This window comes from Bombus terrestris, chromosome 6, assembly GCF_910591885.1.
Source record: "Bombus terrestris chromosome 6, iyBomTerr1.2, whole genome shotgun sequence".
NCBI classification, from domain to species: Eukaryota; Metazoa; Arthropoda; class Insecta; order Hymenoptera; family Apidae; genus Bombus; species Bombus terrestris.
Window position 1 is genome coordinate 9,013,815 of NC_063274.1, and position 27,667 is coordinate 9,041,481.

A 27,667-nucleotide genomic window follows, 5' to 3' on the forward strand; every position below is an offset into this window, starting at 1 on the left:
TTTTCAAACTGATACAAGCAGTACAAACTGGCAAACACCTACACTGGTTCACGAAAGTATTTGAACAGTTATCATGGAAAGCTTTCATATCTCCATTTACGATTTTATCCGATGGTTAAATGACGAAGGAAAATTCAAGTCACACGTTTCGTTCAAGAATCTTGTTTTGTTTCCGACTTAGTGCCCGGAGACGCTTTATTTCGTGTTATTTCAAAAGAAAAAGGGATGTACAAAGTGAAGAATAACAAGACACCTTTGTGGAAATCCAAGCCCGAACGAACGCGAGTCAAACAACAAGAGATCCTCAAAAATGACGAGTGCAATCTGATATCGGACGTCTAGGGAGGATAACCGTAGGTATTGATTGACACGTTCGAATCACTGGGAAAGTAGCGTCATTAATCCGCAGCACGATTCCATTTCCTCTCTCCTTCAGGAGCTTTTCCTCGTTCCATCGTCCTGTCCTTTTTCTCCCTCAATCATCCCTTCAACTATCTTCTGTCTCGCCTTCGTTTTACATGAACGTTGCTGACAGAAGCACAGAGCGTTCTTTTTTCTTTCAAGTTATCTCGTTACCGTCTGACACGGCGGTAATCGTACTCCTGCACGTTTGTACGTGTCTACGGGAAGCACTCTTTCGATTTGCGTAGTCCGCGGAGAACGCGATCGACATTTCTATCAACTTTCGCGAAACACCGACGGAATGCGTCTAAAACGAAGAGAAAGCTTCTTTATAGATTTAAACTGATTTAAAGTCGGATAAAGTTTGATATAGCCTGATGAAAAATTTAAATTAACTGGTGTTTGATAATTTGTGAATATCGTAGTATATTTACATTTCAAGGAATCTTTGTTACTTTTAATTTATTGAATAAGACTCTTATAGTCATATTTTTCCTACTCTTATAGTCATAACTTCGTTCTGTTGACGATCGATTCAACTTTATGAGTACAATTTTATTACGTCAGAATATAGAAATGATAAAAGTGTTAAATTAGAAAATATGAAGGGTTTATTTAAGTGTATATACCACGTTAAGCTGTTGACTTCAGGTACTTACTTCAAACCTCCTCGACTTTTTAATATTTTCTTGTAAACTCTTTTACTGCAGACTCTCGTTTTGCCACGTATTGCTCCCTCTTACGAAAATTCGCCCTCATATTTAACCAGTCCGGGAGAGCTTATTTGAAATCTCGCAAGTGAACACGTTACGTCTAAAATTCCTGTCCTTCGACCATCGTACTCGGACTTCGTTTAAAAATTCTTGTTCTTGCACGAATTAATATCAAAGGAAGACAGTATTTTCCTTCATGCATTCTATGCATAGAAATTTAATCCACATTTAATCCACAATTAAGGTTTAATCCTAAAGGAACAAAAAAATTCTGCAACTAAATAATGAAATGTTTAATTAAGCTATAGACGAAGCATTGATCGAATGAAACATCCAATACTCTTTGACGTTGTACTACTTCGTCAAAAACAAAATTAAATTTTGCACGATTCGTCGAACGAATTATCGATCGTAGAAGCTATTTGAACGCTGAATGATTAATCACTGAATGCTACGTTAAGCTTAAGATTGAATTAAAGATCTTGAGATCAAACTGAACGTGATTCAAGATCCAAGTACGGCATAGCAATACGCGTTAACGAGAGATCAAAGTTCACGTACTTTACAGTTCGATAGTTAGCAATTGTGATTCTTCGAAACTAATTTAAAGCTATTGCTCAGTTCCCATTTCCCCTAAAGTCTAAGGTATTCTTAGAAGATTGTGAATAGCAGTGAGACCGTGAGAGTGCCAATGAAGATCCTCCGAACGGTTCCCTCGATTTTACTTAAGTGCAACTATGCAATGCTACCTTTCGGAAATTAGAATCCCTGTAATCTCTGTTTGAAATCTTGCACTCCGTGAAAGTGTGGTAACGTGAATACTATCGAAGAGAGAAAAGAAATTGCAAGTCTGAAACCTTTTCTTCCTAATTGATTCGAAGCTTTTCCGATCATAAGAATTGAGCTAAAAGAAACTTTGAAACAAGGGTATGCAAATACATGATTCATCTTCTTTCAACTATTCTTATTAATAATCAATAATTTCTAACTAATAATTTCTAACCAGAATTAATCACGATATTTTTCTTCACGAGCAAACAATGGTATCTGATCAAAGGAAATAAAGTCACGTATCTTTCACCCTTAAATACATAATTCTCTCGAAAGTCCCTATAAAAATTTCATTGTGTACTAAACTTCTCTTACAGTTTCTTACTTAAATACATACACAAATATATCTTGCAAGAAAATAAAAAAAAAATTATGCCATCGATATACCTATATTCTCATAATACTTTAATCTGCACGAAATAGGTTTATCGGTGACGTTCACAAAATTGAACCATCCCGCGAGTAATACGCGTGCTGGATACAAAGAGGATAAACGGTAACGATCGGGCAATCATAATTACGAAGCAATCGAACCTCGAATATAACAGGCGTAACCACGATGAGCGTTTTTCTTTTTTTTTATCTAACTAAATCAGTGTACGAGCATGCTTCCAGCCGAGGCTTCAATTTACGAAGATTGGAAATACAGCCGGGAGAAACGAAAATCGTGTATCCAAGGGGGTGTGGAAGTAAGAGGAGGTGTAGGGGAGAAAAACGCAATCCGGACGAAAGGCTGGAGCGCTCGCGTCTCGTCCCGATGAGATAGAATCTAAATTGCGTTCCGGTAAAAGGGAAACGGTCCATGTCCTGCATCCAGCGTCGTCGTCATATTTATCTAGCTCCCGCGACGCTGCTCCATACCCGTGGGCTTAGGCAAATTCCGTATATCGGTTTAGGTAGTTGCGGGACGGCGAAGAGACCAGCCACCGAGGTAATTGAAACGTAGCCATCCCATATAGCTCTATTTTCCTCGAGCTGCTAACTGTGAACGAGTGTCTTTCACTATACATCGACGCACACGCCAAGTACCGATCGACAAGCAGATTATGGCTTCGCAATTTAGTCAGAATGTAAAATTGTATGTATAATTAATTATTTTATATCAAGGATCAAGAGTTAACGATTAAAATTTTAAGAGCTGCGGTCTTCCTGGAATATGATAGTAGGAATTTTAATTGAGTTTCGTGGTATCGTGTATTTGTTTCGATTAAGAATTAAAGCTTGATGATAAAAGAAGCGAGAAGAGAAAGAGAAAATACCAGAGAATAAAAATTGGAAGAATGTAGTTATATTTTTTGATTTACTTATATTATAGTTAATAATAAATGGTAGGATTTATTTCCGAATTAAAAATTATGTTAAAATTCGTGAGACACGAGAAAGCTACGCATTGCAGCTCAATTCTGTACCTCGTTTGTCTATCTTCGAATCAGTGTGTAGTAATCAGACGCAGTAGTATAACTAAATGATTGGATCGACCAATTCCGTCTTACGACTATATGAAAGAAATTTCATTTCCTTTTAACAGAAAGAAATGTTTCTTTCTTTGCTGAGTTGTTATTCGACATAAAACCTAATTATTTATGAATCAAGCACAACTACTTTCAATTTTTAGAGACGAAAATTCGTCAACTTTCGCAATATATCAATTAGACAACCGTGTTAGTATTCCAGTGCCCTGTTTGTAATACTATGGCGGTTATTGGCCATGACAGGAAGAATTTTCGCACGAAGAAACATCAATGGTTACGAGTTGAATTCGGAGCAAAGTTCTAGCGAGAACGGTGTCGACAGGACGTTCATCAGAACGGACGAACACAGGAATTCACGGCATCCTCAGACCAATTCCCAGTTGTTCCGGAGAATGCCGCAAGCCTTCGTGCTATCGCTAAGTTATGACATCTATAATACCAGTTGGTATTTCATTGTAATCATTTATGAAACGGCCATTCCATTCCTTCTTTCGCAATTAGCGCACGAAGAGCTTTTTTCGCGCAAGCTTCCAAGCTGTTGTGAAATCCATTCTCGTGTCTCTATCTCGTGTCTCGTAATATCCTTCGTAATTATTATTATTAAATTATCGTAGTCGTCCATAGAAACAAATGATTATTTTATAAATATTTCATAATTCAAGTTCAATTATAATTTTTCTGTTATATTTCAAACATTAGTGCAATGAGAATATTAGCTTAATAAACATTTGAAGTTCCATAGTTAGTTAGTTATCTTAAAACAGACTCATTCATTATTGAGAACACCTATTTTCATCCAGGCTAATACAATTAAATGTACATAAATCGATGTCCCTGGTATATCGTTAGAAACGAGCGTAACCATGAGTTTACGACTCCGCGAAATTCGAAAACAACGAATCGCGTTGAGTAGCAAAGATATCTTTCAACATAAATGATCTCCTCGTATTTTTTATTTCCCACGATATTAATATACAGTACAAGAATCTCTTTATGAAACGTCAAATTAAAAAAAAAACACTTTCTTTATGAAGTACAAGAAATTATACGGATCGACTTCATAAATTTATTATCCTGAGTCTATTTCAATAAGGAATATCAGCAATTTTCCAGGTCATTACACCGACTACCTCATTCTGTGCAAAGCGTTTCACCGTAGCGCATTCCTTTTCCATCGCTTATAGTTCCATTCAATAGTAGACGTTTTACGATGCGATGTCGACGATGCGATGGTACCTAAAAGGAAATATCGATTTCGGGCAGCGCGAACACGAGATCATGAGAGAAGCAAAGCGAGGAACGAGCCGTTACCGTTACGACTGAAAGTAAGGTCATACAGGAAATGCAAATGAAGGCCATGTGCAGCGTGAATGTTTGCCGTCTGCGAGGACTAGGAAACTTATTCTACCCATCGTTCTCTGACCATCACTGGTAGTAGTGGCCATCTCGCTTCGATTTAACTTGCAATCTACATAAACACAAACACATCCACGACACCGTGTCACAGTCATTTAGAGCACACAAATTGAATCCCTTTCATTTCACGCTTCAACGAAGTGATTTTGCCCGCCTACATACATTTTCTCTTTATCCTTCCATCGTCGATATTTTCATGTTACACTGTGTCACTATAAAACAGTAAAATTTGAAGAGTATTTACATTAAGAATATATCATGCGATTTGAAAGACAGATAAAAGAATGATGATGCGAGTTATATATATAATTTGCTGTTTTGTTTATTGAATTTATTATAGATTTTAAGCAGAATTAATAATATTTAAAAGAAGTTAAGAATATTAAGAATATTATCTGGAGAATCCGGATGCTGTATATTGATTAAGATTTTACAGACTCATAAGTTAATTGCATAGTAAATATAGATGTATTTATGAAATTATTTAACGTGATAACTGTATTTTATTATTAAACTGTTATGTATAATCAGAAATATTATTTATCGGAATATGTTGCTTATGTATAAATATGTTTCAATTTGATGGCAATTTAAAGTTCCAAATGAAATCTGGACATTTTATATTAGAAAATGTCCGTCAGCGTTAATTATAAACGATAATTAAAAAGTATTGTATAATATACCTTTATTTTTCTTTTATAATTTTACGACCGTGTCAAGAATGAAATTCTAATTATTAAAAGAATTTTTAACATCTAATGATGATATAAGAGCATATCTCTTTTAAAATATTTTTAAAATATTTATGTATAATATAATACTTTATTTAAAATTAAACAAGAGAAATCTGTGATAAAAATACTGTTTGCTAATTTTATAATGATAAACCAATATGGTTTTCGTGGTTTGGCAACTTATAATTTTATACATTTTATATCTATGTTTCATCGTCTCTAATTAATTAGCCAATTAAGGAAATTTTGCAAAAGCTTTCGTAAGGTAGTTTTAATGACTGCATTTTCTTTCGTTGACATGAAGATAATTGCCGTGTTCATTATTAGAAAAGACAGAGTAAAGCGGACCGATGAAAAATAGATGAGTGCCATTGTTGCTTTGACGTCCTGTTCGTGAAATGAAAGAGAATAGAGGAAAATTATGCCGTCATTATGCTGCTCTTTAAGTCGTTCCTTCTAACATTCCGTTATCTGATATTGTTGCTGTTGGAAAAAACGTGTAAAACGAGTAGCGGATCTTTTTACAAAGAGTAGTTCAATAAAGAATATTTAAATTACAAGATTTATTTTAATAAAATGCTCTAATATGAATATTTTAATACGCAAATGGGAGAGTATGATAAACATTCCTCTTTAAATAAAATTATTTCAAAGATCTTCCACTATCAAGAAGAAATATTTCGTAAAGGACCAGATAATACCAGATTATACGGAATATTTGGTTGTTTTATTTTGTTTTTAAAAGCACGAACGTTTTGTACAAGGAAATATTGATAACCTTGCGTATTTACCTTCATCGAAGCTCTATAAATCTCTCGATAATATCTCCTTCGTTTTGCTATTATTGACGCAAACAATTATAAACTTTTGCAATTACGAGCTTATCACTGAGGCCCCAATGCGTGAGATTCTCATTTACAAGCATCGTTAGGATGTCAGCAACTTCAAACTCACTACCGACGATTAGTAAGATTCGATCTATCGCCGTAAAATTACATTTTGTAATAAACTGCAATATAGTTTCAAAGTAAAGTAATTATAAAATAATGACAAAACGATAGAAAGTAAGGTAACGGAGTAACTACAGTAGCTCACAAAAGTATTTGAACAGCAATATATTCATGAAAGGTCTCTGTTCGAATACTTTCACGATACACTCTACGTGACGCAGCGAAATTCATATCGCGCCAACTTGGAGCAGTCAATTGATTTTGGCCATTAAACCGATCCTCCATCTGGAGTGAAACTTTTTACTCGGAAATCTGCCAGGAAAGGAAATTATAAACGCGACGGACGGTATCTTAGCCAAGCGAATTAAAGTTAAAAAATTGATTAAAAGGAGCATTGTTTGTTCGTTTCTCTAAATGAGCCGGTGCTAGCCGTCTCTTCCATTACCGCGCCGCTTGTCATCACACTCCTCATCGAAAAATTTAACCAGCTCCTGGCAGATCTTTATTTTCTCTTCCCCTTGATGAAAATACGAAGATTCATACATCTATGAAACTTCGCGTGATCTCGCGTAATCGTTTGTTTGCTAGCGCGATATTGCGAACCGAGTGGGTTGAAATCACGCGGACACCCTCGACGGTTCGCTGGAAAGCGAAGATCCAAACACGCTTGCACCAGTGTAGTGTGAGGCAATGCGCAAGAAGGTTTAATAGAAATGGCGCGATCCAGAAATAGATTAAGAATCGAAAGAAAAGCACTCTGAGTCTTTCATTTTATTTATCTGAAATGTTAAGCTGAGATTGAATTTTTTATATATTCCACATTGGATTTTTTAATAACAGGTAAAGATGAAAAATGAATGAAAATGAATGAAAAATACCATCGTATTAGCAACAAATAATTTTTAAGATATAATGTACCCAATGAAAGAATTCAATTTTCATTCACTTGAGATTCTACTTGAGAATATAAACCAAACATATTTAACAATCTATGATCAATGTTAGACACCATTTAGTGTGTGTGCAGGCTCTCACGAAGATCTAACACAATGTTAACGAAACTCTATAGAGATACATATTTTGGCTTCATCATCGAGTTTCATATTTCACATCCAACATTCTCTATCTCGAGTTTCAAACGTTTTCATAACTAGCCTCAAGCAACGACCATCACATTCGTATTCCAATACTTTTGATCCAAAAAAAAAAGAAGTACAAAGTGTTCTCTGTGCAAACTGAAAATATTTTTGTAACTTGTGCAAAGTGATTACTTCGCAGTTCACTTCTCTATTCCACCGCAAACCACTTCAAACAGCGTGTTCTCGAAAATTGACTGAGCCGAAAACAAATTTGCAAGAAGATTAGTCCGAGGTCAGCCGCAAGGAAGCTTTGTGACTGATAGAATTCGCGAGAGCGATTTTTACCGAGACAAGTCTCTCCATGAGCTGTCTACGGAGTCAGAAAAGCCTACTTTCTTCTCTTGCATACGTTTGAACCTGTATGCAGGCTCGCATTTCCTTTGATGCGAACCCTGATGGCCCTAATCTAAAGTATGATGCGGTGGCCGGCTGTGGAAAGTACATTGGACTTGCCAGAAGGGAAGGATATCGTAAAAGCTTCACGGCGTTCACGGTTCGCCAGTACCGAGTTTGAATGTTCCTAGCGGAAGTTAATCGTTTATCACGCGAACTGTGAACGATCCGCGGCGCCCTTTGTACCCGGCAAACATTCCAAAGATATTTGATTTTGCAACGGGCCACATATCTGCGCCTATCCAATCGATTGTGTTCCCAGGTAGAACGAAGACGATAAAGGGAATAAGTAACTGGGTCAACGTCTCTTTACCGTGGAAAGCTCCTTTGATTAGCGAAGTTGAGCCGCACGCTGGTCATTCGTGGCGCTTGGTTAGCTGATTATGTTGCCAGCATAAACGATGGAAGAAAAACAGATCGTTGAAAAAATATTGATATTGCGGTGATACTTGCCAAGGATAACTTTGAATGAAAAATACATATACCCAATTATTTTTCTGTATTATATTAAAGTATTCGAATACTCGTAGATATTTTTTATGAATATATTACGTATTATACGAAACATTTTGGAATTTCAATAGCGCTGTAATAAGACTGGATTATATTTCGCAGAGATTACAAAAGTATTTAAAGCGTCATTTATCCATGATATTAATAAATCTCAATATTCAGTGAGTTTTAGCAATCGAAACTGATAAATATCAAGAAAGAAACAAAGAGTGTAACGAAATAAAGTCTCGTACGCTTCGTGGCTGAAAAGCCCGCAAAATTGGCAGTGATAAATGGAAAGCATTTCGTGGGAGCGATGTCTCGATTATCGGTAAAAAGAAACCAAATATCGAGCTTCCGGGCTATAAGGTATGAAGGAAGAGTGGCGAAGAATGAGATTCAAATAAGATGTCAACGGTATCGTCGTTGATTCAATTTATTCGCGAAGGGGTAGCAGAGGACAATATCGACGAAGGGATCGAGAAAGAAACGCGAGAGAGGAGAATTTGATTAAACGGGAACCCATGATGGGACTTTGATAAAGGTTGTTAATTGCATAAGGGTTACTGATTTCATAACGATGTAATTAACAGGGGGTCGAGGGGGGAGATCGTCTGTGGTTTCGTTTCGCAGCCACGTCGAGAACGCTCCACGGTTCTTCGTCCTCTTTCAGCCGATACTTTCGCGATTTTCATTATCCGATGCAACTACAGCGCCGAGTTATCAACTCGAGCGGCAATACTTAATCAAGAGGCTCTCGGCGTGTTTAAATATGCAAACGACCGAGGTGCACGTCGTACCTAGAATAATTGAAAGTATCCGCAACGACCTAACGATACGAGCGGATTTTTCAACGAGCAGATCTCGAAATAAAGTTTTAAAACGCGAGGTCATTAGTTTCAACGAAACTTCTTGGATCTCCTTCCATTAGAACGTCATTAACGGTTTCTTTGGATCGCAAAGAAAATGCAATCAAGACTGTTTTTCAATTATCACATTCTTCTGGTGAATTTGAAATTCTTTTTAGACCTTCTTAACGAAGAAATATTTCTTACTCTTTTTTCAAACTTTTTCACTGGGTCGAGTATCGTATTTTTTCTGTCTTCAAAGGAACGCTGTAAATGGAGTTCGGATTTTTTGCTCTATCGTTCCGCGATATTGCCGGAAGATTACATCGCCAACGTCACTCCCGTTATCGTAATTCATCCGAAGACGTATTGAGATTAAAATCGTTGAGGAAAAACAGGCCACGTTGATATCTTCCTTTGGATTCATGCTATGGAAAAATGTAAGGTGGCCATGAAAAATGGATAGTTGCGAAGGATAAACACGGCGTAGCGAAATATTTTGTTTCCGATATCGTATTTTTCACTGGGATCTCTCAAAGATAATAGACAATGAAAATATGATCCCACGAGGATTAAAATAGTGTGGATATAAAATTGGAAAATTGAGATTCCTTTTTATTCGTTCGGGTGTCAGAACTGAATCTAAAATACCAGTTTCACTGCAAAGTATAAAAATATAGGAGATATAAGAGACGTTGAACTCGCAACGACATTCAGTGTGGTATCAATTAAATGTTTAAGTAAATTAATTCGATAAAATATTATTAACTCCTTATATTAAAATGAACGGAACAAGTACGAAATTTTGCAAATAGTTTCTAGGACATCATGTTTAAAATTAAATTGTAATATCACGCTTTTCTCTCAAAACCGTCTATGTTTTACTGATCCATTTTCTTCAAGTTGACCTAATTCCAGTAAACCATTTCAATGCACACGAAGGATCGTGATATAAAACCATATTACGTTTACAATATACCATTCACAAAATGGATAGATACTACACGAATTTGATATGAAAGGCCAATAAATCGATCTTACGATCAGAAGAATATACGAATGTAAAAAGAGGCGCTGAAGTGACGTCCATCAAACATGGTAATGTTCGAAAGAATAGCGCTCTTTGGTGTCGCAATCAGCTTTAAAAGCCGTACACGGCTGGTAGCTTTTAGCGTGACACGGTTGTTGAAAAGTGGGTGCCAGTCCCGCAAGTACAGTTTAATGCACCAAGCGAAATGGACGAAGTCCCAGAGACGAAATTGAACGATCCCATGGAAAACATGATTGCGCGAGATCAGCTGGCATCCTCGTGACATATTTTCGCAATATTCATTAAAGCTTGAGATGACAATTCTAGGAGGAGAATTTTTCTGTCATGACTGATGAATTGCAGAAGAAAATACGCGATGAAGAAATATTGTTCTTCTATATATTTTATTTCTATTACAAATACATCAAAATGTTGATTATTAATTTTCTATTATTGTGTACATTCCATATGTGTAAAAAGAAATATATATAAAATTTAAAGACCTTATATTCATTAACAGTACATATTTCCATATATATATATATATATATATATATATATATATATATATATATATGGGATATGGAATATAAGGAATATATATTGAAATATGTATTGTTAATGAATATATATTTAAATTTTCTATAAATGCATAAATATCCACAGTCGACTTATGAGCAACAAACTTATTTAATAGTGGTTAAATTTTCGTCGACATCAATAATACATACGTAGTTGAATCAGTATATCAACACAAATGGTAGAACGACAACACCATCGGTCGATCAAAGGAGAGAAACGTTCTTGTAATAATAACAAGCGTAGCGAGACGAGAGCCGTAGTCTAAATTCTGTCGTGTGATAAGAAAGGTGTGTTAACACAAAGCCGCTGCTATAGGAGAAGCCTGGTTCAATCTTCGCAACAAGTAAGCGTTAAATTTATAGTAATATTACACATATTTGACGGTTTGTTCTGCGTTTTCTCCCTTGTTGTTTTCTGAAAAAATTAATGCAAATTTCACGTGCAAAAATTTACTCGAATCCACGGAGGGAGGGCATCGAAACCGTCAAAGAATTTAATTTCATCGAAGCACGTGTAATCGTCTTCGATCGGACGATATTACCGATTCGCGCTGAATTCGGTGTTACACGAACGACGTCTCGTTTCGGTTATATTTCATCGTTTACGTGCCCTGATGCGCAATACACTGTCTGCGAAACGTGGTATTGTAACGACATCGTTGGGGAAACAATGCTACTGCACTATTACGGAAAGACATTCATTGAATAAATTCGATATCCAAGGTAATATCTTTTACTCGCTACGAATTCTACGCGATGTGTATCTTAGTAGTTTTCAACATTCCCTCTTATTTTCTGCCGAAGACTGTTGGAAACGTATTTTTCACGATTTTAAGCGACGTCAAGAAATTCATGTTCGAAAATAGAATATTCTGTTAAATAATTGATCGTTTTACAAGGTTCATGGAAATGTAAGAATATCGAAATTATTTCAACGTCGGCGATATTATTATTGAATAACGTTTATTATATTTATTAAAGATAGAAATAGTTTCGTCATACAACCTATAAATAAACGGTAAAGACAGGAACGGTAGTTTGCCTGAACTGAAATTTCTTTCTTTTTACAGATTGACGGGGAAAAACGAAATGCCAATTTAAAAACTCGATTACACGACTATCTATATATACCATCCATATTCCTTATAGAGTACGGAGATGAGTGCTGCGAAGTATTGAACGTAATTTATGATGTAAATTTCTGTGTGCATTTTATACCGGGCCGCAGTACTTTCATTACTTTTGAATTCTTTGATTGAAAATTAAAAAGAAGAGAAGCTGTACGTTCTCTCGCCTTCTTTTTTTTAAATAGCTATTAAAACACTATATTTTAATTAGTCTGTGTACAGCAAATTTATTACCGAAGAACAGGAGTATTTCAATAATCTTTGGGAATATTCCTACTCAATATTTTGAGGTTTTATCTATGAAACTAATTAACTGAAACGTTGAGTACTGAAAAGTAGAGACATAAAGCTTTGCTGTAAGATGTTAAAACTGCTATTTAAAAGTCAATCAAGCAAACCTGCGCCAAATAACGTGTCAAGACTATGTCATTCGTTTTTAATTAACCGGCATCATACACGCTACAAAGATTGTCACGTTACTAAAGCTAGAAATTTTTCCCAAAGTTCACTTTACTTAAAATTCGCTTTTTATTCATCACAGTTTCTCAACTTAGATTCAATTCATCGTAATTATTCAGGAAGAGGATCGATTTACTTACGGCACGAGATGGTTTATCCTCGCATCGGTATCGATAGAATTGTCACGAATCCCCAAAGAGGCCAAACCTCGAATGTTCTACACAAAACGTCTTTCCCTCGGGGATTAACTCGAGTTGCGGCGCCCCTTTAATTCCATGCACGTACGAAAAACCACCCTATCGCGTTATCCGATATACATAGGATACCCTTAAACTCTCGTTCGGCGAAACTTCGGAAATTCCAAGCCGGTGAAATTTCCACCGCATTTTCGGGATTTCAACGGTGTCGGCGGTCGCTGGATGCTTTTCAGTTTGGCCTCCTCTTGCTTTCCACGATTATGTCGCTCCGTGACTTCGCTCACGTATTAGTAACGGATTAAAAGCGAGTTCGTTCGTTGGTTGTTGCTTCACTTCTGATCTCTGATCCAATGACTAGGCTTGGATAACTTTAACCAATAGCGCCGTATAATAATTTGGATATTAACTACCGCCACTAAAGTAGGCCTTATGGTTGCCGGTGCAGCTCGCGTTAATGTATCGTTTAATACTTACGTAACTCGTGATTGAATATGGGTTTTGGAATTTGTTATAGCTTAGTGGAAGAGGTTGTAAGAACGGGCTCATTTAGATTAACTTGCAGTATGGAAGACCATTTTTCATGAAACAGCGTGCAGCATTTGTTGTTGTAAAAATTTCATTATATTTTTTCAAGTCACGTACACGTATCGCAGCAGAGAATAAAATTATAATTATTCTGCTTAATTAATTAAGCTAAAGGGATTATACATTTAAGAATTTCAAATACCTGAATAAAATTCAAATTCTCCAGATCTTGACTTACACACATATGATTTTCAATTTGTCGTGTGAAATTGCAACTTTTTAAAAATATTTTTACACTCGAGAATACATTCATGGGAATGAAATGATACTTTTATTTTTCTCATGTTTTATGTCTTTTGCTTGTTACAGGCTGAAATATGGAGCGTGTTCATCGCTATTTTAAGGAAGAGCGTGCGCAACTTACAAGCGTGTACAGACGTAAGCCTGATCGAACACGTGCTGCTTCGGCTGTCCCGCGCTGAAACTGTCGTCGCAGGTAAATCCTTATCAAACGATTCTAATCCTGGTCGCGTCTATAATAGTTCATACGTACAATTTACACAACAAGCAACGTTCCTCTGTTCGATAGATCTACTGATCGACATGCTTGGAGTGCTGGCCAGTTACAGTATAACGGTGAAGGAGTTAAAACTTTTATTCGGTGCTATGAAAGCTGTAAAAGGGAAATGGGTAAGAAGGTCCAGAAGATATAGAAATACAAATTTTCTTTCGAAAGAGAATTATTCATGTTCAAAGAAACTAACGAAACTTTCCTAAGACTTTTGAGTAGAAGTTTATATCTTGTATGATGTATTGTGTAGAATTTGTATTGTATTCTTGTATGTCACAGCCACGACACTCGGCAAAACTGTTAAACGTTCTTCGTCAGATGCCGCAACGGAACGGACCCGACGTGTTTTTCAGTTTTCCCGGCAGAAAGGGATCGGTAAGTCGATTTTCATCCTTCTCTCAGCCGTTCCTCTCCGGCACCGGATATTCCTGTTACGACCTCGCGGAAGATGCCATTCGATTCTGAACTCTATTAAACTTTCGATAAGAAAATTCGCCTTGTTTCATGGAACTTCCACTCGCGCTTAATCCGTCGAATCAAATGACCTATTGATTCTTCGTCCAGTCGAACTCCATAGGCGAACAGCTGGAAAATCATTCCAAATTATGGATGAACCTAAAGCTTGATCAAGATTAAACGTATATGTTTTTAAACGTAAAGGATAGAATCCAAGACGTAGTTCGCAATAATTTGAAACAATTTCCGTACGAGTAAATTTTTCGTGAATATTAAGTAGATATATCAGATTTTTTCGATCTTGACACTTGATTCATTTTGCATTTCAAAAATTTCTTATTTCAATTCCCTTTTCTCTAAAAAAGAAATAAAATCGTTTGATTTATGTAACACAGAATCACCAATGTACGAGATGCCAAATTTTGGATTTATGTTCCATTTCTTAAAGCTATAAGGAAGCATGAATGATTCCTTTCAAAATTAAACAAAGCCTTTTTCAAGCTTGCACATTGAAGAGAATTTCTTTCGTATTATAATAAATGTTATTTTAGCATGGACATAGCAATCCATTTCATAATCGAACAAAAAGACGAAGGTAGAGCAAGAACATAAAACTCTCTGCGAAAATCCATCGGAACAGATGTCGTCCGGCGCAAACGTTGGTAGCTATTCAATGAGTTTTAGAGACAGAAACTTTCGATATGACAGAAAATGTTAAGGAAAAGAAGTTTCTTATTCGGGGGAACTGTTTCGAGCGTTTCCTTTAATATATAACTTTGAAAGAGTACAAGTCAAAGGGGGAGCTTCTACTACGAAGTTTGAATAAAGTTTTTATGCAGCGAGTACACACTTAAGACAGAAATTTTAATTCATCGAGTAAAAATTCAAAATTTAACTCATTTTAAACGAGCATTTCGTATATCTTCATGAAGATCGTAAGCTGTAAGCCATTTATTAAAAATTATATAAATATGAGGGAGAAAATGAATAGTCGTTAAAAATACACACAACATATTGCCAAAGTTTGGCAGCTTATTTTCCAAATACACCTATACCTAAACCTAATTATTATGTTGAATAATTGCACCATATTGGAAAACTGCACGACCCACCCATGAAAAACCTAATTTCATTAATATAACATCCTCTTCAGACAAGATCACATCAATTATTAAGTAGTTTTTGGCGTCTTTCTGTGTCAGAAAACCAGGAGGTATAAATAAATAGCTAGAACCAGTATAAATGGTAAATGAAGTACCTCTCTATAATGTAATATAATAAAATTCTAATTCTACTCAAGCTTATTTAATTATTTCTGCAACTTTGTCAGGCGATCGTCCTTCCACCGCTCGCGAAATGGCCACACGAGAATGGATTCACGTTTACCACGTGGTTCCGTCTGGATCCTATCAACTCCGTTAATATCGAACGAGAAAAGCCGTACCTCTATTGGTAAGTGCTCTTACATCAAGCGCTCTTGCGAGAACACTCTCTCGAATCGAAGTGGCCTGGCTAGTACTGGCTACCTTAAAGAATCGTTTACGTTGCCGACTTTCACGAACGAGAGAAAGAGAAATACACGGAACTTGGAATAAAACAGAGGAAATTGGGACCGGGGGAAAAACGCGCCGATCAAATTCCTTCATGTTCGACCGTTCGAATTTGATTAAACGCAGCTCCGTTTGAGTTAGCGCGAAAAAAAGGATTCCTATTCGAGCGTTGCATCGTGCAACAATTTGATCGCATTCCGTCACGCGGAAACAATTCGATTTCCATACAATCGACAACTGTTGTTTCCGTTTACAAAGTATATCGTTATTCAGGAGAATAGGAATAAAATACAGAGGATCGAAACCGAGCAGAGCAGAAAGATCGTTGATGAATTTTTATTGACATTCCGGATATTTTTAGTCGGCACCATTTACGTTTACAAAGCTTGTGCGTTCCTTTGTTCGCAGTTTTAAAACTAGCAAGGGAGTAGGGTACACCGCGCATTTCGTAGGGAACTGCTTGGTCCTCACATCTATGAAAGTGAAGGGCAAGGGCTTCCAACATTGTGTCAAATATGAATTCCAACCACGTAAGGTAGGTTACATTTCCATGTTAATTTTGTGGAAATTTATTTAATATATTCGGTGTTAAGATCAAAGTACGATGTAACTCGAAATTTAAATTAAAACATTTAATTCTTTCATTCCCAAATTATTTAGATATTACAAACATTTATGTGTAACTTTCCTACTCGTCGTACGTTTCTATTGATCATATGATCGGTAAAATTTATACGAACATCGTGATAAAAACATCATAGTATGGAAATATGGGCAAGAAATATTTTAAGTATAATAAGACATGGCTGACGATAGAAACATAGTATTTCATAATTCTACATGTGTATCGTACATCTATTACGGGAATGAAAGTATTAATCGTATAAAACTTCACTACTTTTTGTAACATTTCTTCCGTATGTGTTGTCAAAATATTTAATAAAGATTGCTCGTGTTAAATCTCTTTACAAAATGTTCGACTCAAGAACAATTTATTCGAAACATTTTCAAGAGAACCAATAATGTTTACTTTCACAGTGGTACATGATCGCCGTAGTGTACATATATAATAGGTGGACGAAGAGTGAAATTAAATGTTTGGTGAATGGTCAATTGGCTTCGAGTACCGAAATGGCGTGGTTCGTTTCGACAAACGACGTAAGTAAATTTACGTATTGAATATAATTTCGCCTATTAATTTTACGTGTTTACCGACCGCAATTAAAACTGGTCGTTGCTCGAAACACATTGAAATTGTGGTCTCTGGATATGAAATGTTGATCGAAAATGAAAAGAGCTATATAACACGTTCTTCTTTGCAGCCCTTTGACAAATGTTACATCGGAGCTACACCGGAACTGGATGAAGAGCTCGTGTTTTGCGGACAAATGAGCGCGATTTATCTGTTCTGCGAAGCTCTGACGACGCATCAGATATGCGCTATGCATAGACTGGGGCCTGGATATAAGGTACATTGAGTTTAGAAACATAAAACTTTGCATAGATAACAGGCTTGAAAAAAATTCTTCCATTAAACTTTCCTTCTTCGTTCGTAATTATGGATACACGTTCTAGCTAAATATGAATTTCTTTTAAATAGAATTTGCGCTCTAGTAATTCAAAATATAGAGAAATAACATAAAAGCAGATTATAATTGTGAAAGAAATTCCTTTCACGTATTTTTTCATAAAGATCTTTAATTTTCTGTGACACTTTCTCCGTGTTCTTCACAAAGACATCTGGAACTCGGATTTATGTAGATTCATTAGATATTCAATATTCCGTGTTCCCATTCCTGTTTTGTTCACAGAGTCAGTTTCGTTTTGACAACGAGTGTTACCTGAATCTGCCTGACAATCACAAAAGGGTGAGTGATGAGCCGGAGCTCACGAGCATGGTGGACCAAAGTATGCAAACTGTAAGCATTTTTATTTTCTTTTTCTCCCGTTTACATTTGATTTGCACATTGTTTAATCACTCTGTTACTGCGTTCGAGTTTCGTCAGAGGTAATTACCCCGATTATCGACCATCACTACGAATATCTTTTCCCCAGAACGTCACGTTCCGTTGGACGTTACTGCGATTCATAACGTTTGTATCTATCCATTGCATAATTTGCTTCTATTTGTGGATTTTCCTCTTTTTCGTTTATTTACACACACGACTCGTTACTTATACGAGCCACAATTTTCTGTTTTGCCTGATGCTTTCTTACGATGTAGGCCTATAGCAAGACCCTGATTAATTTACAGCCTATTGAACAGTTAAGTTTTTTTATAGACCTGTCTGTTTGATCATTTTGCTGTGATGTGTGTATTTTCGTAGTAAAAGATTTTTCATAGGTTGTACGGACGAACATATACTAAGTTATAGCTGTCATACTTTAATTAGTGTTTCTTTAATAGGCTGCGGATGTTTATTCATTTATGAGAACTCTAAAGATGCAAATATATGTAAAATATCCAAAAGTAAAAGTTAAGGAACAAATCACTGTTTAGGATTAAAATATGAATTTGCATAAAAATCTGCAGTCTAGTTATTAGCCATGGACACTGCGACTAATGGATATCCTGAGTTTGGAAATTGTTTTAAGTCCGTAAACGTCCCTCTGAAGATTTAACACAGCCTGTCTGACCTAAAATCACGTTCAGTTCGGTTTGTGATGTGTGGCACGTTTGTCCATTTAACATGTAGATATTAATTTGAATAGTTATGAAAATTTACTTTGAAAGTCTACTTTTCTACTTTCTAATTTATCAACCCCTTAATCTACAACTACGGGCATAGCCCGTAGTACGATGATCGGACCAAACGTAAATATTACAGGCATAGTACGGGTCATCGTACTCCACAAGTCGTGCCAGTGGCTCGAAGGCTGCGCGAGCTTGTTTACGTTTTCGGCCCAAAATTCTCGAACGTAAATCGTAGGTTAAGGGGTTAATCTATAATTAAAAATGACAAATTTCTACAGGTAATCATATTCATCTCTGTTTGGTAGACTTTCAAAGATAAATTATAACTTGATGTAGTGGAATGATTTTACGACATGCAATTAGAAAGACACATCAACGATATTAACAACGCTATTTTATAGGTGCTTTACGATGGTAAGCTGTCGAATGCGATTGTGTTCATGTACAACCCGGTAGCAACGGATTCTCAACTATGCTTGCAAAGCGCACCGAAAGGCAACGTCTCCTATTTTGTACATACACCACACGCCCTTATGCTGCAGGTATGATATCGAACACGCTATACTTGTAATTAAATAAAAAAAAAAAAAAAAAAAAAGGATAGGGCGCTCTGGAAATGTCATTCATCTATAGCAGTCTTTTTTTTACAAATTTTCATGTAAAAGCATTTTTCGCTGTAAGGCACGACGTTTTTCATATCGCAAACGAATGACACAAAAATTGAATTTTTTCCCTATTAAAATGTTTTTAATCTTTTATGTTATTTTATAGTTTAATAGTTTGAAATATTGAAAAAGAAAATAACTTCTCCAGTCCCAGTTTCAAACATTCAACCTGGATACCAATAAAAAAAAAAAAAATACTTTATAATTCATAAAAAACGAAAATTCCAATGATTTACATTCGAATGTAGGCTGTCTCTTTGATACAAAAATTTAAAAGTGTTGCTTTTCTGAGCGTCCCAATTTTTTTTGATCCTTTTTTATTTTGCAACCGAATGTAGAACATCGAACTTTGAAAACATGCGAGCATTTTACTGTCTATTTGTAGGATGTTAAAGCTGTCATCACGCATTCCATTCATAGCACGTTAAACTCGATTGGCGGCATTCAAGTGTTGTTCCCTTTGTTCTCGCAACTAGATATGCCTTACGATTGCATAGCGCCCAACGATGTTAAACGAGACCCAACGTTATGGTAAATATCTACCAAAACTCTCCACATCGAAATTTTCGATGGAACAAGTATTCGGCTTGTATCATAGCCGAATCATGTTTCTCGATCATATAACACGACAACTTGAATTTTAGTTCGAAACTGTTGGGGTTTATTTGCGATTTGGTGGAGAGTTCACAAACCGTTCAACAACACATGGTACAAAACCGTGGCTTTCTGGTGATCAGCTATATGCTGCAAAGAGCTAGCAGAGACCATCTAACTACGGAAGTTCTCGCCTCCTTTTTGGAGCTCACGAAACATCTGGTTACCTGTCTCAGCGCTAACAGCGACTTGTTATTGAAACAGGTATCGATTTAGTCATTAGTTTAGTACTCGTACGAATTAGAATTAAATTAACGTTAAGAGTAATTAGCGATAAGTTGGATGAGAGGTAGAGATCGTTGAAGGTAGAATGGAACTTTCGATGGAAATCGAAGTTCAGTTGGGTCCAAGTAGATTTACGGAAGTAAGAATGGGCAAGCTTAGTTTGCACGAAAGTAATAAAATACATATAACGTATATCGTAAATGTAATTCTACTAGGTGAATACACGTCGTTTATCAAAATTAGTTAAAATAATTCATCTTTGTATCCATTTATAATTTATACGATAATTTTAGAATAATATTTCTAATTTGATCTAGTGAAGATACAATTTTGTATAATGAATCATTGATGAAATTTATTTTTTTCATCCTTTTTGATATAATTATTAATTTTTACCCATATTTTATAGGATGAATTATTTTAGCTAACATACCTTAAAAATTCAACATAAATTTTAACTCAATTAAATTGAATTAAAGCATACTAGCAACTCTACTACGAGACATATGGTTACTCTCATAATTAGAAAATCACATTGTGTTATTAGGGTTTGTATCTAAATGTAATAGCGTAGGTACATATAAGCTCCCTAGTGAGATCATTATTGAAACATTCTAGCGAGTTCTCCCATGAAAATTTTGTATGTTATGATACATTTACGTAACTATTCCCCGTTCCCCATTCTCCTTTTTTTGTTTTACCCACGATACAGTATACAATAGCATGAACGAAAGAACTATCAAACGCAGTTCTAGCGTATTATAATTTACTCTCTCTGCCTACTCCATATATAATATCTGTTGCAATAGCTTGTACGATAAAAACTGCTCGTAGATGCTCTGTATGTTATATGCTATTTATAACGTATGTGTACATATTTTCGTTCATTCGGGTTTGATCCGTTCACACACAATGCATTACGATTTCAAGCATGTACTATTTATACTTTTTCTCGTGGAAACGACATTATGCTACCCGAATCTTTGGATCGCATGCAATCTACCGACTTTTAGGCTTCCTGATTTCATAATATGGCTACGCAAGACTATATATTTTTGTTCACACTAAATATTTGCTTCCATACGAGAATCTATCTACTTCTATTGTTTTTTGCAACGCTGAAGAATATTATTATCCTCTATTTGCTGTCTGACCGATCTGTCTAAGTTTCTATTTGGAAACGGTGCTACATGAGAGCGTACTTACTGACAATTCTGACTTTTCGTTCGAATCTATAATACTTCGCTTCATATTCTTCTATCGAGGATGCCTATCGCCTTCAGGAAAGCTGTTTCATTATTTTCTTTCTATGCACACAGTTCAAATATTGGGACATCCTTTTCTCGCGGTGAACAGCTAAATCATGAAAGAAAGGAAGACTTCTATCTCAATATTTGCTTATAAAAGTATATTTGAAATATCAAAAATTAATATTAAAATTCATAATTCATATACGTCCTGTGGAATATTGATTGGTTCTGTGATTTTTGTGTAATTTTTTCAATTTGTCTCAATATTGCCTTCAGAGCTACCAAATTCTCAATATTGATTTTTCGGTGCATGAATGTTTGACATGAATTGTCATCTCTATTCTCCTCAATCTACTTTTCTTTTTGATAATGTGTCGCAAACTCTGTACGATGAATTTATCGGCACTCTCAGTTTCTTTATTTCTTATTTTCAAATTTCCCTCCTATGTATTTTCCATTCTACGGTATACATATATACCCTGCTGCACAGTTCTAAATGTTAAGTTCCTATTTTAAATTCACCATAACGAGACTGTATGCTCGATATAACGAGCGAAATATTATTATCCACTGGTACGATTATTTAATTTCCATCCGTATCCATGAAACTGGAGAAATGTACCTAAGAAGCAGGAACAAAATGATCACGTAAACAAATAAGGAATACATAAAAGTCGGCTAGATTGGTGTGTCCGAAGAACAGGCAGATCCATGGTGATGTAGTTGTTTTACTTTTCATTCCTAACATGGCAGCTATTGGACCACGTACTTTTTAATGCCGCTCTGTGGATTTATACACCGGCGCCGGTGCAAACGCGGCTCTATTCGTACTTGGCCACAGAGTTCCTCAGTGACACGCAAATATATTCTAATGTAAGGAGAGTCTCCACAGTATTACAAACAGTGCACACGCTTAAGTACTATTACTGGGTTGCCAATCCGCGAGCGAAGAGTGGAATCACACCCAAAGGACTTGGTGAGTAATTTTGAATACATGGAAATATGTATTTCCATAGGATTCGATAGATTATGGCGGATTTATGACGTTTCCGATTCATTGCAGATGGGCCGCGACCTCAACAGAAGGATATTTTGACAATACGTTCTTATATTTTATTATTTCTGAAACAATTGATTATGATCGGGAATGGAGTGAAGGATGACGAGTTGCAGAGTATTCTGAATTATCTGACGACAATTCACGAGGTATGGTGCTCGTAATTGATTGTGTAGAAATGCTTTTGATGTGGCATAAAGTTTAATCTTAACCTTTTGGTGAAGGATAAGAATAGAAAAATAAAAAGAATTAATTTTGACTTGTCTTTGTTTCTGTATGTCTGTTACTTACGTTTGTTTCTCGTATTGTTTCGAATGTTGAAATAGAGAATATTAAAGTTTGAAAAAAGAAGCTTTTTGTTTCGAATGTTATAATAATAAAAGTAAGTCTGTTGATCCGGCCAATAATGTAATTTATATCTTTCCACAGGACGAAAATCTACACGATGTTTTGCAAATGCTTATATCATTAATGTCGGAGCACCCATCGTCGATGGTTCCAGCTTTCGATGCGAAGCAAGGCGTCAGAACGATTTTTAAATTATTAGCGGCGGAAAGCCAATTAATACGTTTACAAGCTTTGAAGTTGTTGGGATTCTTCTTAAGCCGCAGTACACACAAGTAAACAAATTCAATAAATTAATTTTAAAAAAAGAAAAGTATTTATTTGATAGCTATTAAGATTCATTTTTTGAATTCCAGACGAAAATATGATGTTATGAGCCCTCATAACTTGTACACATTATTGGCCGAAAGATTACTATTGAACGAGGAGACATTGTCATTACCCACCTATAATGTTTTATACGAGGTACTATTTTCAGTAAAAATTTAACTAATCAATTACTATTCTAATTTGTACAATATCCTTTCAGATTATGACAGAGCACATTAGTCAACAGATCCTTTATGCCAGACACCCTGAACCAGAGTCCCATTATCGTTTAGAAAATCCAAGTAAATCATCAAATCAGTTAATTTAAAATGATAGGAATATAAATCTATATAAAAGCATATCATATTAACAATTACATACATAATTGCAGTGATTCTAAAGGTAGTAGCGACGTTAATTCGACAATCAAAGCAAACGGAGCAACTGTTGGAAGTGAAGAAGCTGTTCCTCTCGGATATGACATTGCTGTGCAACAACAATCGAGAAAATCGTCGAACTGTTCTACAGATGTCTGTATGGCAGGAATGGCTAATAGCCATGGCCTACATTCATCCGAAGAACACGGAAGAGCAAAAGATCTCGGATATGGTGTACTCGTTGTTTCGTATGCTTCTGCATCATGCTATAAAACACGAGTACGGTGGATGGCGAGTGTGGGTAGACACTCTGGCCATCGTGCACTCCAAGGTAAATATTCTAACATCTAGTGGAGAAAATTAAAGACAATTCCTACGTTAAGGTCAATGTTGCACTGTTCCAGGTATCCTATGAGGAATTCAAGCTTCAGTTCGCTCAGATGTACGAACATTACGAGAGGCAACGATCAGATAACATTACTGATCCCGAGTTAAGACAGCAAAGGCCAATCAGCACTATCTCCGGTTGGGATCAACAGCATTCAGGGAATAATGGATATAGCAAACCATCACCCTGGGGCAATCAACAGAACCACGAAGTGCAACATGTAGAAAGGAATTACAAGGTTGGATATCAAGTTTTTTAGGATTAAGCTATTTATGGAGCTTACTATGTTAGTTAAATTCGTGTTTGAAGATTCTGAGGTTTAAGAAATGGGAAAAGGGAATAGATATTTACATGACCGAGAAAGTAGGAATATTTCATCCTACTATTTTCTGTAGATGTATAAGCACTAAAACATCAATCGTACTATGTTATGATAACTAACTCCATTTCCAGGAGTTCGATACAACCGAGAGCAACGACCGTTTGGAAGAGTCCTGCAGCTGCGACTTGAACTCGATAGACAATACTGAAAGCGATGGCAGTCCAGCGATCATCAAATCGCACAGCGAAACCCTGGACACTGCTCAGTCGAGCGAAGCGATATCCTTGGACTCCAGACTGAGTGACAAACCAGAAACACCGACGACAGCGCGTGAAATTCATACGGACACGCCGACAATTCTCGAAGAAGGAAACAGCGAAGCTGTCTCCATTCCAACGACTCAGGAGACCAGCGAAGCGATATCAATAGAGAGCTCCAGTGATTTCTATAGCGAGGTTCATAAGATCGAAGGTTCCAGCCCAGATTCCTTGGCGGTGCAGGAAGTCCTGAAGAAGGACGATGATCCTTCAGAACAGAAATCACAGGAGGAAATCGTCTCTCAATTATCTCCCGTTGAAAAGATGGAGGAAAGTGTACAGACTAAACAGGAAGACATTGAACAGATGGAAGAAACAGCATCGGTATCTCAAGACAATACAGACGCGTCTGGTACTGGTGTTTCTAGCATACAGAAATCGCAAGATGATGAAACTGAACCTGAAGGTGAGGTTGAAGCTGAAGCTGAAGCAGAAGCCGAGGCGGAGACCGAAGTTGAAGCTGAGATTAAAGCTGAAACCGAAGTCGAAGCTAAGGTAGATGCTGAGGCTGATGCTGAAACCGAGGTTGAAGCTCCTACAAAGCAGGTTGATGAAACGTGTAAAGAAAAATCGGACATGGAAGATAAAGTTACTCCCAGTGATGAGATTTCTTCTGACACGGCAGAGGCTTCTGAAAAAATGGAACAGACGAGCAAACAGATAGCAGAGGAAGATTCCACAGGCGTTGCTGTTTCAACGGAACAGATTGATTCGGAATCAGTGCTACCTATTTCCTCCAGCGAGACATCAGAGTTATTGACCATCAAAGACATCGAGAAGCTGCAATTGGAGAACGATCGAGAAGTGATCGATAGCGATACCTCTGAAGCATATTTAACACCGACGGAGAACCAAGACAATTTGGGTGATATAAAGTCGAAGGAGACGGATAAAATTGACGACAATGTTAACGAGGACATTGAACACACGGAAAAGACAAGCGTCGACATTGAGAATGGCGTTGAAAACGATACCGAGGAAACCATGAAAGATTCCAATTGCTCAACTAGCGTAATAGAAAATATCGAGACCGGTAAGACGAAGGTAGATGTAGAAGACAAGAAAGTGGAAACAGTAGTGACTAGTGAGTTAAGTAGTGAGAAATGCGCCGCGAACTCTGTAACAGAGGACAAAAGTGCTGTTATTAATGGTAACGAGGAGAAGGTAACTGAAAAACATTCAAGGGTGCCGTCCACTATTTCTACTAACGTAAGTGATAATCAGTCAGACATTCCGGTGAGAACTGAAACCGAAGTAGAAGTAACAGATAGTGTTTGTAGTAATAGCGATATTCAAAGTTCTGTAGATAATGTGACGCAAGTGCCAAATCCTAAACAGCAAATTCCAACAATATCTACGGTCTGTGATGCAAATAAAAATATGCCCGACGGTGTGCCTCAAATCGTTAGTTCTACAGTGGTTGCGAGGGATAATTCGTTATTGAATGATTTAACTCCGGATCACGTAGATGCTCATCGCAGATCCAGCTTACCAGCTGTATCCACCGAGACAACCACCGATGATAATCTAAACAGTAACGAACCTCCTTCTTTACCCGTACCCTTGCGTAAAACATCGTCGCCACAGAAACGACCAAGGAGTGCCTCAACGTCCACGCAAGTGGATCCCAATCATTTCGGTGAGAATTTCCATAACATGTTTATTCTTTGCTTTCTGTTACCTAATTATTAGATCGTGAATGTTTATGAAAATTTATATTTTTGTGAATACGATTAATTATTTTCGATATTTTAGACCTTTGAGTTTCCCATAAATACATAAACATTCGCAGTTTACTAATTATTTAATCTATTATATATCATATGTTCAACACATTATACAAAACTGTTGATATTTATTATAGAATCAAAACGATCGAAGCAAGGTAATCCTTCTACAAGACCAATGTTTAGTCCAGGCCCGACTCGTCCTCCTTTCAGAATACCAGAATTCAAATGGTCTTACATACATCAAAGATTACTCTCGGATGTCCTCTTCTCGTTAGAGACAGACATTCAAGTCTGGAGAAGGTACATAAATATCTAGTTCTATCATGTACTATTAGTTACAGCAATATTTCACTCGCGCTTTAAAAAAAAAAAAAAAAAAAAAAAAAAAAAAAAAAAAAAACACGTAACACGTTCATTAGTATGAAATCTTTCGAATCAAGGATTAATTAAGTTATTTTATTTCTCTATAGATTTACAATCTTTTATCAAGAATTCAAATAACTGTATGTTTACAATTTTTGAAAAATTTTAAAGACGAATTTATTACTCGATTCAATATATTAATAAACTTGCGATACAATTTATTGCTAAATTCAATATTCCACTGTGTTCCAGTCATTCGACGAAGTCAGTGTTGGACTTTGTAAACAGCAGCGAGAACGCAATTTTTGTTGTTAATACTGTTCACCTAATTTCGCAACTAGCTGACAATCTTATAATTGCCTGCGGAGGATTGTTACCGCTTCTAGCATCGGCGACCTCACCAAATGTATGTATAAACATTTTTCCATATTTTTCCCTGATTTCACATAGACGAGCATATCCCAGGTGGAAAGTTCATTTTTCACGGATTCCTTTTTTTAATTGGTGCTTGGATATATTCATAGAGCGAATTGGATGTAATTGAACCAACTCAGGGGATGCCAATTGAGGTAGCGGTTTCTTTTCTACAAAGACTAGTCAACATGGCTGATGTACTTATCTTCGCCAGCTCTTTAAATTTCGGTGAACTGGAGGCTGAGAAGAATATGTCTAGTGGCGGTATTCTAAGGCAGTGTTTAAGACTGGTTTGTATTTATCGTTCACGTAGTATTTTTCGTTTCTCAAACAGATACATCACTATTATACCACACCGTGTAATTCGAATTTCATGAAAAGCTCGTTTTCTGTGACATTTATATATAGTTGAAGAAATTAATTCTTTTTGTGAATATCGTAGAATGTCGATAGAACAAACATATGGTGTGAGGTTATTGAAAAAGACCATATTAAGTGTTTCCGATCCATATTTCTTAGATTCGCTGTTATCCGTGCGCATCCTGATAAACGAAATTTCTTATATACATTATTATATACACAAACACTAATCGATGAACTTCGTCTTTTTGCATTTTAATACATTTCCCTTGAGAGTAAAAATTAATGTTGCTACATGACTTTTATTATT

The 27,667-nt window shown here is 36.2% G+C and overlaps 1 protein-coding gene across 14 annotated transcripts in view; it reads left to right on the plus strand.

The window, feature by feature from the left end:
* The window catches only part of LOC100646535 (neurobeachin), a 415,043-nt gene that overhangs the window by 295,837 nt on the left and 91,539 nt on the right, over positions 1 to 27,667 (plus strand). For 11 of the 14 annotated variants that reach the window (XM_048406436.1, XM_048406431.1, XM_048406435.1 and 8 more), the window contains exons 3-24: positions 13,679 to 13,805; positions 13,899 to 13,999; positions 14,160 to 14,255; positions 15,667 to 15,788; positions 16,295 to 16,421; positions 16,925 to 17,044; positions 17,209 to 17,355; positions 17,698 to 17,805; positions 18,983 to 19,123; positions 19,632 to 19,777; positions 19,891 to 20,104; positions 22,099 to 22,351; positions 22,439 to 22,581; positions 22,862 to 23,052; positions 23,134 to 23,242; positions 23,307 to 23,388; positions 23,478 to 23,794; positions 23,868 to 24,089; positions 24,305 to 26,129; positions 26,355 to 26,520; positions 26,836 to 26,989; positions 27,108 to 27,287. In XM_048406436.1, the coding sequence (XP_048262393.1) occupies positions 13,679 to 13,805; positions 13,899 to 13,999; positions 14,160 to 14,255; positions 15,667 to 15,788; positions 16,295 to 16,421; positions 16,925 to 17,044; positions 17,209 to 17,355; positions 17,698 to 17,805; positions 18,983 to 19,123; positions 19,632 to 19,777; positions 19,891 to 20,104; positions 22,099 to 22,351; positions 22,439 to 22,581; positions 22,862 to 23,052; positions 23,134 to 23,242; positions 23,307 to 23,388; positions 23,478 to 23,794; positions 23,868 to 24,089; positions 24,305 to 26,129; positions 26,355 to 26,520; positions 26,836 to 26,989; positions 27,108 to 27,287 (5,091 nt within the window). The remainder of the gene's footprint in view (positions 1 to 13,678; positions 13,806 to 13,898; positions 14,000 to 14,159; positions 14,256 to 15,666; positions 15,789 to 16,294; positions 16,422 to 16,924; positions 17,045 to 17,208; positions 17,356 to 17,697; positions 17,806 to 18,982; positions 19,124 to 19,631; positions 19,778 to 19,890; positions 20,105 to 22,098; positions 22,352 to 22,438; positions 22,582 to 22,861; positions 23,053 to 23,133; positions 23,243 to 23,306; positions 23,389 to 23,477; positions 23,795 to 23,867; positions 24,090 to 24,304; positions 26,130 to 26,354; positions 26,521 to 26,835; positions 26,990 to 27,107; positions 27,288 to 27,667) is intronic. The other 3 variants (XM_048406434.1, XM_048406438.1, XM_048406439.1) reach the window with 3 other exon arrangements.